The sequence below is a fragment of the Leucopleurus acutus genome (genome assembly GCF_964270905.1).
Source record: "Leucopleurus acutus genome assembly, chromosome: 6".
Lineage (NCBI taxonomy): Eukaryota > Metazoa > Chordata > Mammalia > Artiodactyla > Delphinidae > Leucopleurus > Leucopleurus acutus.
In genome coordinates this window covers 24,635,878-24,648,396 of record NC_139149.1, presented here as the reverse complement: position 1 = coordinate 24,648,396, position 12,519 = coordinate 24,635,878, and the positions used below count along the sequence as shown (strand labels likewise).

The 12,519-nt window shown below is 43.0% G+C and overlaps 1 protein-coding gene across 2 annotated transcripts in view; it reads right to left on the bottom strand.

The window, feature by feature from the left end:
• Positions 1–12,519, bottom strand: part of ACMSD (aminocarboxymuconate semialdehyde decarboxylase) — a 76,028-nt gene that overhangs the window by 44,697 nt on the left and 18,812 nt on the right. For both annotated transcript variants that reach the window (XM_082840635.1, XM_082840636.1), the window contains exons 3-6: positions 12,102–12,198; positions 8,240–8,289; positions 6,644–6,880; positions 1,900–1,993 (exon numbers count right to left, since the gene is read on the bottom strand). In XM_082840635.1, coding sequence (XP_082696761.1) covers positions 1,900–1,993; positions 6,644–6,880; positions 8,240–8,289; positions 12,102–12,198 — 478 coding nt within the window. The remainder of the gene's footprint in view (positions 1–1,899; positions 1,994–6,643; positions 6,881–8,239; positions 8,290–12,101; positions 12,199–12,519) is intronic.

Genomic DNA, 12,519 nt, shown 5'->3' with positions numbered 1-12,519 from the left:
CTTGCCACTTAGTGAGTGCTCCATAGATATTAACTAATATTAATATTCCTGCCGAATCTTTACTGCTTCTTGGAGCTGAGGTTGAAAATAACTGGATTAAAATGAATTATTTCAAGTGCTTTGTGCTTCTAGAAGAGGCAGCTGGTCCATGCCTGATGCCTTCACCTCCATGGAGTCCATCTGGGCTCTATTTCCAGATGACTGCTTTTCAGACTGTGATTAAGAAATCTCTGGGGGCTCTGTGACTGAGCCCTGGGCCTTCTGGGGAAGCCTGATTCTCTGGCTGCCTAGTGGGCCTTTACTGGTTGTTCATCCTGCCTTAGGCCTGTCACTGTTCCATGCACAGAGATGCCCCTGGCTCCCTGGATCCTTGGCCTCTTGAGAATTCTGGAAGCATGATGGATTCACATCTGTCTGGGAGTGGTTTGTGGGCAGAGTTTCCTGCAGGCGGGGGGATAGGCAGCATCCCTTCCCTTTGGTCCTGTGATTCTGCTTTCCATTAACTACCTGGACAAAAACCCCACAATTGTCTATATAGGAGCCAAAGTGGAATATTTATAATGTAAATTGGATCATGGCCCTGCCCTGCTGGGAATCCTCCAGTCTCCTAAAGACCGCCTTTGCATCCAGTATAAAATTCAGAAATTAGCCTGTTTGTTTATGACCTGTGTACTTGTCAACTCAGGCTTCAGGGGGGCAGAGGTTTTGTCCATGTCTGGTACATCTTCAGTGCCCGGTGTGCTAGAAAGGATCGATATATGTGTTGCATAATGAGGGATGAAATGATCCTCTATGTAAAATGCTCTCCTTTGTTTTTCATGTGGGAAGTTGCAATGCAAATAAGTTTGTGGAACTTGTCAAAGTGTTGTGTGAATTAGGATGAGATTTTCTTAGAAGCCAGAGAGCACAGGGGCTACTTAGTTTATCTCTTCCGACTAATCGTTGCTCAAGAATTTGGTGGGGGATGGGTAGGAAACTGCCTTACTAAACACATTCAGTCTCCAAAAGCAGTAACAAGGGCATGAAATGTCAGAGCAGAAAGAGAATCCGGACCAGCTCCTATCCAGAGCTTGGTAGGCTCAGTAAAGGTCTCTCCTCTTTGCCCTTCCCTTACCCTCAGGTGGAACCATGGGTGAACAGTGCAGGTGGCAAAGAGCAGGTAACAGGGGACTTGAAAGCCTGGTCATCTGCAATCTAGGATCTCAGATCCTTAGGCGGTAGAAGCTGACCTTCTTTCTGCTTGTAACTCCAGGGTTCTCATTTGTAAGGGCTGATGCGATCATTGGCTTCTAAACATCTATTAGACAGGCATGGCTACTTTTTTGCAGAGCCTTTTTGGGAGTCTGTGTAGTGAGGTGGTGGCTTTGGAGTCAGACAGATCTATGTAAATTCCATTTTCACTTTTTAACTATGTGACCTGCACAACTTAACCACTTCGAGACTCAGTTTCTCCATCTATAAAATGGCTATTACAGGGAATTCCCTGGTGGTCCAGTGGTTAGGACTCCGAGTTTCCACTTCAGGGGGCACGGGTTTGATCCCTGGTTGGGGAGCTAAGATAACGTGCAAGCCATGTGGCACAGCCAAAACAAAAAACAAAAAAAAACCCTGGCTATTATAGTGTCAACCTCATAAAGTTTTGTGTGGATAAGATTAAAATTAAATGAGGTAATCTAACTGAATCACTTTGCTGTATACCTGAAACATTGTAAATCAACTATACTTCAATTAAAAAAATTAAATGAGGTAATACATATAGCACTATCCGAGTAAGAGCTCAATAACTCACAATCCTGTTAGTTATTCATACTTTCTCTCTTTGACATAATAGGGTCCCATAGATAATTGGAAAAAACTAAGGGCTTGACTCTCTTTTCCAGATCCCAAGCTGACACAAACCTATGAGCCAAGGGAACCAGTATTTGGCCATCCGTCCATCCATCTGCATGTCCCAGGGGTGCACAAATAGGGAACAGTTCAGCTTTTCAGCCTCCTTCAAAGAAGCAATGAGAGAGTGAGGGGGTTATTTGGATGAGCCAGCAAATTATAGGGCACTATTTTAGGGTATTGCTTTTCTCTGGGTCTATATTGATCTGAATAAATAAACTAAAATATTTTTGAAATTTTTTCTGATCTATATAAAAGAATATTGATAAACTCTGCTCCTGCTTGGCAACTAAAAAGAACACTTAGAATTAACAAGGGTGTTGGTGGATTTGAGGTTGATGAAACATCTACCCTTGAAACACTTTGACTGAGAGCAAAACACTCAAGGACTGATCTCACACCTCAAACGTGAGGAAATTTCCCCTGCTGGTTCCTGTTTGGTCCCCTCTTTCGGAAGGACTGCTTAGATTGTAGTGTTGAAGTCAGGGGTGGAGTGTTCCCTCCTCTCCCTCTCTTGGAAACCCGACGATGTGGAAAGTGAGGAAGTGATGGGTTGGGAGCCAGGGGCTCATAACTGGCCTGACCTACGCCATCTGGCCATTCCGAGCCTGACACTGGGTGGGAATTTCTGGGATCTACAGGCACTCACAAAGCCTCAGGACCACAGCTGAGCGCCTGAAGAGTCCGCTGTGTATGAGATGACTTTAGAAAGGAAAGAGCTCTCAGTGCCTCAGCCAGGCAGGTACTGAAAAGACTGTCATGAGCAAACCTGCTCCAGGACCTTCTGGGAAATAGAAATACCATCTGGAGGAAATGACCTTTATTCGACACAATGGTTAATCAGAAAAAGTCCTCACAACAGGCTTTTAATATTAGTTGCTTGTCAAGGTTCAAAACAGATTTTCCTTGGACCATTTCTTTTCCAAATATATTGGGGTGCTGGGGTGAATCATCCTACCTCTACATATAAACATTTGGGCTAACCAGGCTGATGCAATGTGACTTATGTACATAAGCCTTTTCAAAATGGAGAAATAATCCCGGGACAATAGGGGATTCTGGAAGTGGCAGGCAACGGGCAGATTGAAGAAAGCCCTCCTAATTCAACAGGTTCTGGGGAGCGGAAGAGATAGAAATCTTTTGAAGGGAGAGGAGCTGATTGGTTTCTAATAACGGATGCAGGCTGGAAAGAGTATCAACTTCTTGGGATGGTTTGGGCTTGACAAAGGCATGTGATCCTGGTATCTTGGTGGGATTTCACTCCTCATAAGGATAAAGCTTTATTCTGTGTACGTGTGATGGTTCATTTCTATTCAATTCAAATTAACAAATATTTCTGATCACCTTCTGCATGTGAGACATTGTAGAGAATATAAAAAGAAGCCACTTATACCCTCAAAATCATGATAGTTTAAATTTAGTGAGCACTTACCATGTGCCAAAGCTGTTTATATATATATGTATATATGTATATTTTATATATAATATATATCCTATGTATATTATATACTACTATGCATTTTATATATATTATATATACTCATATTTTTGTATATTATATTTATTTTATACATAGCAGTTTCACAATTGTTAACTAGTTTAATCCTTTATGAGATGAGCACTTTCATTACTCCCATTTTATATAACATATGTATTATTATATATTTACATATTATATATTATATATAATATATAATTTTGTATATTTAATATATATATTTAATATATATAGCAATTTTACAATTGTTAACTAGTTTAATCCTTTATGAGATGAGTACTTTTATTACTCCCATTTTAAAGAGAAGGAAACTAAGGCAGATAGAGGCTAAGTAACTTACTCAGGTCTTCTGGCTGATAAATGGTAGGCAGTCTGCCACTACCACTCTGTTTGCTTCGTACTCACCACAAAATCATTTTTGTACCTGAAAACTGACCTGAGCATGTGCTGTTGGGTTTGCTCACTAAGAAGGGAGGTCTAGGAGATAAGGGGGACAGTTGGGTGCTCTGGAGCTCAGGCTGCCCTCGAGATGATGAAGCCAACTTGGCTCACAGAAACTCCTCTCATTTGTTTCAGCACGTTACTGATGCAAGTTAGACAGTGTTAAGGCTGGCAAGTCTTGCTAACCAAACAAATGTGCTATCAACCCCAGGACATCACAAGTCAGATGGGGCCAGGATGCTCTTTTGAATCCCCACAGAGACTGGTAGCCCCCAAACAGCCTAGTTAGAATGATTGATTGAGCTGGTCACATAAATGAAAATATCCATTTGGACCCCAATGGGCCGCTATTGCGTTCTGAGCCCCTTAGTAATTCATAAAGCCGATTCCAGTGAATCCTAAAATGACCTACAGCTGAAGGCTTGCTCATACTGTGCTGAAACAATTTGGATGCACAAGTAAATACATCCTCTTTCAGAGCTCATTAAAGTTTCTAGAAAACATTCACTGGATCAGTTCAGCCACTGCAGCCGATCATCTTCTGGGAGTTTGATATTTAGAGGAACATTAACTAAATCTTTCAGGTCATTAGGAGGCAATTTAACAGGCAGTCCCCCAACTGGTGGGCAGTGTCCACAGATACAGGCATGGAATGCATTCTGCATGTAGTCAGAGCTCAATAAATATTAAATGAATAAATCATCAGTGATTATATTGCCTGATGAGTCTACCAACATCTACTTAATTCATTATTGAAGATTTTGCATTTACAGTGAAAATAACAGAAAATGATACTATTATAATTCTAGGAGGCAAGTAAGAAATTTTTAAAAACTGCAATTGAGTAAAGAATTATGCATCTTGAATCCTGGAATTAAGGAAAGCAGATTTATGTACAGAAAGAACAGAAGGTAGAGAGGACCATGGGACTGTGGACACTTCTGTTGGATATTTCAGAAATGGATGGCACTGTGTTTTTGAAAATATATCTCATTATGCAATATTTCAAATATAGAAAGTTATAAACAACTAAAATGAACACCCATATATTTACCATCTAGTTTCATCAAATGTTAACATTTTGATGGTATTATTTTTGTTGCATATTTTTATTATACTACATTTAAAAAATATATGGCTTAAAAAGTATCTTAATTGCGGGTTGGTTAAATAAAACATATCCATATATTGGAATATTATGCAGTTATTTTAAAATCATGCATTGAGAGAATTTTCACTTAGGTTGGAAATTCTCAATTAGGATACAAAATCGCATGTTTAGGGGCTTCTCTGGTGGCACAGTGGCTAAGAATCTGCCTGCCAATGCAGGGGACACAGGTTTGAGCCCTGGTCCGGGAAGATCCCACATGCCGCAGAGCCTCTAAGCCCGTGCACCACAACTACTGAGCCTGCGCTCTAGAGCCCGCGAGCCACAACTACTGAGCCCATGTGCCACAACTACTGAAGCCTGTGTGCCTAGAGCCCATGCTCCGCAACAAGAGAAGCCACCACAATGAAAAGCCCGCGCACCACAATGAGGAGTAGCCCCTGCTCGCTGCAACTAGAGAAAAGCCTGCACACAGCATCAAAGATCCAACGCAGGCAAAAATTAAAAAAATAAAAACATTATTAAAAAATCACATGTATAGTGTATTTCCAATTTCATTAAAATATAAAATATGCAGATGTATGCAAATTAAAAGATAAATGGGGCTTCCCTGGTGGCGCAGTGGTTGAGAGTCCGCCTGCCGATGCAGGGGACATGGGTTCGTGCCCCGGTCTGGGAAGATCCCACATGCCGCAGAGCGGCTGGGCCCGTGAGCCATGGCCGCTGAGCCTGCACATCCAGAGCCTGTGCTCCGCAACGGGAGAGGCCACAACAGTGAGAGGCCCGCGTAGAGCAAAAAAAAAGATAAATGAAATGTACTATTAACAATGTTTACTCATCTTTGGGTGGCAGAATTATGGGTTCCTTTTGTTTTCCTATTTATTTAAAGTATAGTTCATTTACAATATTGTGTTAGTTTCAGGTGTACAGCATAGTGATTAGGTTTGTTTTTTGCAGATTCTATTCCATTACAGGTTATTACAAGATATTGGGTATAATTCCTTGTGCTATACAATAAATCCTTGATGCTTATTTATTTTATGTATAGCTGTTTTCCTCTAAACATTTTTGTATTTTCTGCAGGTTCTTCTAAATTATTTCATAATTTTGAAAAATGATAAGAGCTTTTTTCCAAAGCAAAAACAAATACTTTGGGGTATGTCATTAACCTGATTCTTTTGCACAGTGGCTGTGGTGAGGGTAGTATTTTGGCTTCCAAATGAAACTTTTTTTTTCCAGTTTACATAACCTCTTTATTTAAAAAAAATTTTTTTAATTTTTAGTTTATATTGGAGCACAGCTGATTAACAATGTTGGGTTAGTTTCAGGTGTACGGTGAAGTGATTCAGTTGAGCATATACATGTATCTATTCTTTTTCAAATGCTTTTCCCATTTAGGTTATTACAGAATATTGAACAGAGTTCCCTGTGCTATACAGTAGGTCCTGGTTGGTTATCTATTTTATTCTAAATGAAACTTTAAAAGGAGATCAAGGGGGCTAGAAAGAAGAGAGATTTCACTGAGTTAACTTAGGGCTGGCCTGGGAAGCATTTCCACCTGTCCCTCTTCTAGTAGGATGGCCCACTTATTAGGGGGAGCTCTTTCCACATTTCCCCCTACATCTAGCATGTCATCAGGCATCTCTCCCACCCAGGGACACTGAGCGCAGTGCCTGGCCACGCTCCGAGAGTGAGCGCCACGTACTCACCGCGTACACTGGGAAGAGTTCCTGGGCGTTCAGGTCCCACTCGTTGATGTGGGAGCCAATCTGAACCCCCGGAAAGCCCAGCTCCTTCACACAGCGCTCCAGCTCCTTGACCGCCAGCTCAGGGGCCTGCATGGGCAATGTCCCCAGACCCACAAACCTCCTTGTGTGGCTCGCAACAGTGGCAGCTAGGTCATTGTTTAGAAGCTGGCACAGCTCTAAAGTGTCCTGAGGTTTCGCCTGGTGGAGACAGGTAAGGGAAAGCACATGGTTCAAAACTTACTTCTTTAGATGTTTACTCTGATCAGCACCTCCTCAGGGCTCAGTCCTTTGTCACTCTCAGTGGCTTTACCCCTCAGAAAGCTGAAGCACAGCCTGAGTTAGGCCTTGGCCACAGGAGACCCAGAAGCCATTCATTGCCAAGGCAAAGAAAACTGCTAGCATATTGCTGATTAATTAGAAAAACTGGGGCTGTAATCAGAAGGGCCTGGAATCCTACACTAGACATGCAATGAGGGTGGGCCACCCCACCAACTGCAGACAGGAGTCTGCAGGGCTGCACACCTAGGCATCCCCCCTCCCAACCCCAGGAGCTGGGCCTGGTGAGTGCCCGATTTCAGGGCACCTCCTTGTCACGCCTCCTCAGAGGATGCCGGGCTGCTTATGGACCTCTCCTGTTCCTGTCTGTCCTTCTCTGTGTCCTTCCTGTTGGCAGTGACACTCAAGAGTAATCTCTCCACTATTGCTATCTTTCAACATCATCCCACCCCACTGCTAAGAATTTGGTATTCGCCTGCAATCCCAGTTGCCCAGTCAGAATAGCACCCAGTCTGGTAAATTCAGGTATCTCGAGGTCTTAGGGGATTTTATTTTAAGTAGTGAATCTCATGATAGGAACAGATAAGGATTGAATCACTAATACTAGAATCATGAGCACAGGTGGAGGAAGTAAGTGTGAGCAGGTGGTATTTCCATTGCTTATTAAATCACAACACGTGTGAATGTTTATTTGGTTGAGAGGGTACTTAGTGCACCCCCAACTATGTACAAAAATGTGCTTCCACAGGCTTGCCATCATGCCTGAAACTTTTAGCACTCAAGACTTCATCACTCGGGGAAAGGCATCCAACTCTAGGAATCCTGTTTTGAATTGTATATTTCCATGGGAGAGGCAACATATTAGGCTATTATCATCACTTCCCCTGCCTCAAAATCATTATCACTTTTGAATAAGCTGGCTTGTCAGTTACTAAGCTAGGCACCGCAGGAATGAGTCAGCAGACAGGTCAGTTCTGATGGAGATTAAGGTTGGGTCTAGAACTGTGCTGTCCAGTGGAAATGCAATTCGAGTCACATAGCAACCTGCAGCCATTGGCTACCATACTGGACCGTGCAGGTCTAGAGCAAGGACATGACTAGGAAGACAGGCCTGGGAGGGGACGGTGTGGTGTGAGAAGCTGAGGGACCCTGCTGATCTCTGAAGGGGTGGAGAGTTGGGTGGGCAATGTTCGAGACTTGAGGCATTTGTCTACTTGCTAGGGAGCTGGACGTGAGTGAGCCTTCGCCCACCAAGGAGATGGATTGAGGTTTCACACTCACCCAGTAGCTAAACATGACGGGAACCGTGGAAAGGGCTTGCACGGTCACTCCTAGACACAGACACAAAGGCAAAGCTAATGAGAAGAATGGCCCGGGCACTCCGACATTTCCCAGGGCTGAGGAGCCCAGCAAGTCTCCGTCCCACCGTCTTTCCTCTCTCCCCTCCCTCGCTGCTTCTCCCTGTCCCCCTTCTCGCAGGGTCTCTGTCCCAGGCTTCCCTCATCCCTCGGCGTCAGTTCTAAGGAGAGGAGTAAAGGCTGGACAGAAGTGAGATCATTCAAGAAAAACTAAAAAGCAATTTTTCAGAGGTGTTTTCCAACCCTCCTTCCTGTGAAGTTTTATTTAAGCAAGACATTTCCCAATCAATGTTTTTAGGGCTTTTCATCTTAGGTCATGCATGACAGACTGTATTTCTCAGGCACCTTCCTGGCCCCTTTAATTCATCTCCTAAGTGAGCATGGGTAGAGTCCCACTGTCTGGAATGCCCAGAATGAGACCCTGAGGGTGGTTCCAGAATCCAGCATCCAGGATGCCTACAGTCTCTTATCTTCACACTTCTGGAGCTGGGTTATCAGGAGAGATGCTGCCAAAGCAATGGTGGCTCCTCTTTCCCTCATGCCCACGTCCAACCCAGCAGCAAGTCCTGTTAGCTCTACTCCAGTTCCTTTCATGTGCTCACCTCTCCCCATCTCCTGCCACTGCCTGGTCCAAGCCACCAGTATTTCCTACGTGGACCACTGCAGAAGCTTCTGAGCTGGTCTCCGACTACCACTCTTGTCCTCTTACAGTTTGTTCTACACTTGGAAGCCAGGGTAAGGGTTAAAACTTAGATCAACTCACTACCTTGCTCAAAACTTCCAAGCACTTTTCATCACATTCAGAGTAAACTCCAAACTTGAACACGGTCTATAAGGCTCCGTCTCTCCTGGGAGCTCACGTTGAGCTTCATAGACCTCCTGCCTGTTCTTTGGAGTGCTTTCCTGCCCCAGGACCCTTGCACTGCTGTTCCATCTGCCTGGAATGCCCTCCTTATGGCTCATCACAGGACGAGCTCCTTTTTACCCTAAGGTCTCCGTTCAAATGTCAGATCCTCAGAGAGGCCTTCCCCAACTCCATCCACTCTCTATCCCATTGTTCTGTTCCTTTCCTTTTCTGATAACTTATTACAGTCTGTCATGACTGTGGTTGTTTATCCTGTGCCGTGCCCTACTTGAATTTCAACACCACATGCACCTGTCTGTCCATGTTCTATCCTTAACATACCCAATATATGAATAAATAAATCATTGTTTAGTGAGGACTAGACACTACAGCGTTTGATTAGAGAGCATTGTTAAACATTGTCACAGATATAATTTGTATTCAGTGATTAGTATACAACAGATAAATGCCGTTCAATTATAAAATCTTTACATTTACACAAATGCTTTTTCTTACATTACTGTATTTCATTTTATAGATTAGATCACATGGCCTGCAAGTGGTGGGATGAGGCTGCTGTCCAGCCTTGCACCTTCTGTATACCCCAGTGGCCATCACTTGTCACCCTATTTTATATTAACATAGTAAATTGCATTATTTATGTGTTGGTTGATTTGGACACATGTTCTTTGGTTTCTGGGAATCAAGAGGGGAAAAAACCAAGTCTAACCCAATGAGAGCTGATTGTTTTTAAAGTGGTGTTTAACAGTTTGGCAATAGCACAGTGTTCCCCAGACTCACCTGCTGAGTAAAATGGCTATAGGGGCCAGGGGGTGGAGGGAAGAGAACATTGTAAAAACAAATTCCTAGGCCCTCCTTTGGAAACTGTGACTCAATGGATGGGGTGTTAATAAACACCCCAGGCAGGTCTCATCCTGAGGGAGGCTTGGGAAAAGCTCCCTTGGGAAAAGTGATGGAATGAGAGAGACAGTCCTAGGTATAATTCTAGCTCTGCCATTTACTGCTGTGTAATCCCGAGCAAATCACTTCACCTCCTAATACCCCTCAGGTGGCACTAGGTACAACTATGCCTGCCACATAGAGATGTGATGAAGTAAACCGGGGACTGCAATTACATATTTCTCCCTGTGAAGATGGCATGGCTTGCTGGAACCTTCTGTGCTGTGCCTTCATCATTCTTTTACCTCGGCAGAGGCAGTAGGATGCACCTGTTAAGCACTTGGATCCAGACTGCCTGGGTTCAAATCTCGGCTTTCCCCCCTACAAGTTGTGCGACCTTGGACAAATTGCTTAACCTCTGTTCCTCAGTTTCTTTATCTGTAAAATGGGCATAATAATAGACGCCACCTACGATGGTTGTTATAGGAATTGAGTTAATACATGTCAGGTGCTGAGAACAGTACCTGGCACAAAGAAAAATGCTCAGCAAGGGTTAGACTTGACTGACCTCTTAAGGATAGCTGTGGAATGAAACAAACAACAAAAACCAAAGGAGACACTCTTCACCTAAACTGCAGCCGTAAGCAATGGTTCTGACACCAGTCATCTGAGTCTCCTTTCCACTAGTTTTCTCCTTGAGAGGTGGGAGCTGTTGTGCTTCACATTTAGAGCAAGACCTTTGCTGTCTTTGCTGTCAGTCTGAAAAGCTGTTCTCTCTCAGTGCCCCTACCACCCCCATTCTAGTACATGGGGCATATATACTATGTTCTATGGAATGGTCTACAGAAGTGCTTCAGGCTTTCCGCGAAGTTCAATTTGAATGCAATTTAGATGTACTTTTAATTATTTAAAAAAATCTATAAAGCAATATCTAGCCTAAAGTAGCTATACCAAATTCTAACATGCCAGAGACCACCTCCTTATTTGGGGCTGATATCTATGAACTTGTTTTATGCAGACCTTGGAATAAAATGTCTCCTGCCATCTCTGTGTGTATTTTTTGAACTTCTTATACATTTGTCCTTGGTTAGGAAGGTGGTAGTTCTAAAGGGCTCTTTTATTTGTGTGTGTGAATTGTCTGTTTTCTGGATTAAATCTAGACCACTGATGTCAAAATTTAGGCCTGACAGTGTTGTCATGGGGAGTTCCCCATCACAGTCTCTGGGCAGATCCCACGCGTGTTCAGAAGGCTGGGTTCTGTCATTGGAGCACGCTCTCCTTGGTGGCACAGTCAACCAGGTAGTAACAAGTGAAAGTACAATGCGTCTGTCATGCCACATTTTTATTTTACTATTTTATTATGTTTTATTTTGTTTTATCTTATCCCCTACCCATCATACCATATTTTAGATAGGCTTTCATAATTCTTTTAAATTATGGGGATTTGTTTGATTTTAAAATATGGGATGAGGAATGCAAGCAGTTCTTAGAAATGGTTAGTGACTCAGCTTGGAAACAAAAATTTCCTCATTCTCCCCTTTCGAATTTCTGGCTTGGTTTCATTGTAGAGTATTCTGAGATTACATGATTAGCTTTTTTGTAAACTGCTCCCGTTTCCACCCCTTATGTGTCAGTGGGGACATTCTGTGTACTGTGCACCAAAAGAAACTACAGAAAGAAATCGGATCCTGAATCTGACTAACCAGGCACTTGGCATCCTTAATCTGTGAACTCTTATTTTTACTGTTTTAATTGGCTCTATAATAAGTAAATACTATGCAGTTGAACTTAAAATGTGTTTAAATAATACAGCATTCTACTTTAAAACGGTATACCTAATTTCAAAAAATTTTAAATCCACACTCTAAAAGCATCACTGTGGAAGGTGCCATCCCTCCCCCAGTGAAGCTGGAACAGCCTGGCTTGGAGGATAAAAGGAGATGTCATCACATAAATCACCTAAAGTGGTCAACAGACTTTAGCGGTAGACATGCCTCTTACATCAGATGCAAACATTGGTAGTGTTTCTCATTGGAAGTACCTGTTTGGTCCATTTCTCTAAGGCGAACTTCTGGGTCCCAGCAGTTCTCTTGGACCACTCTGAAGACCTTTCCATCTTTCAGCATCTTTGCTTCTCCCTGAGTCAGAAAACTCACATCAGCATCAAAGGTGACCTAAGCTTACTTAGATTAATCCTTCCTCGTATACTTTGGAACGTGGTTCTCCCCTAACCTTTTTAGGGTTTTTTTACTTAACCCTCGAAGAAGTAGAAATCTGTTTATTTAACAGAACTCAGCTCTTTGTCCTTGTGCCTTAATATTGGCTTAGATTTGAAGGGGTGTGCTCTGTGGATGTCAGTGGCTGGACACAGAGAGAACAAGGTCATGGTCATGGCCTTTTGGGACTACACAGCTGAGGATTGTGTAAGTCACCTTGCCAGAACCTCTGGCTCCAAGACC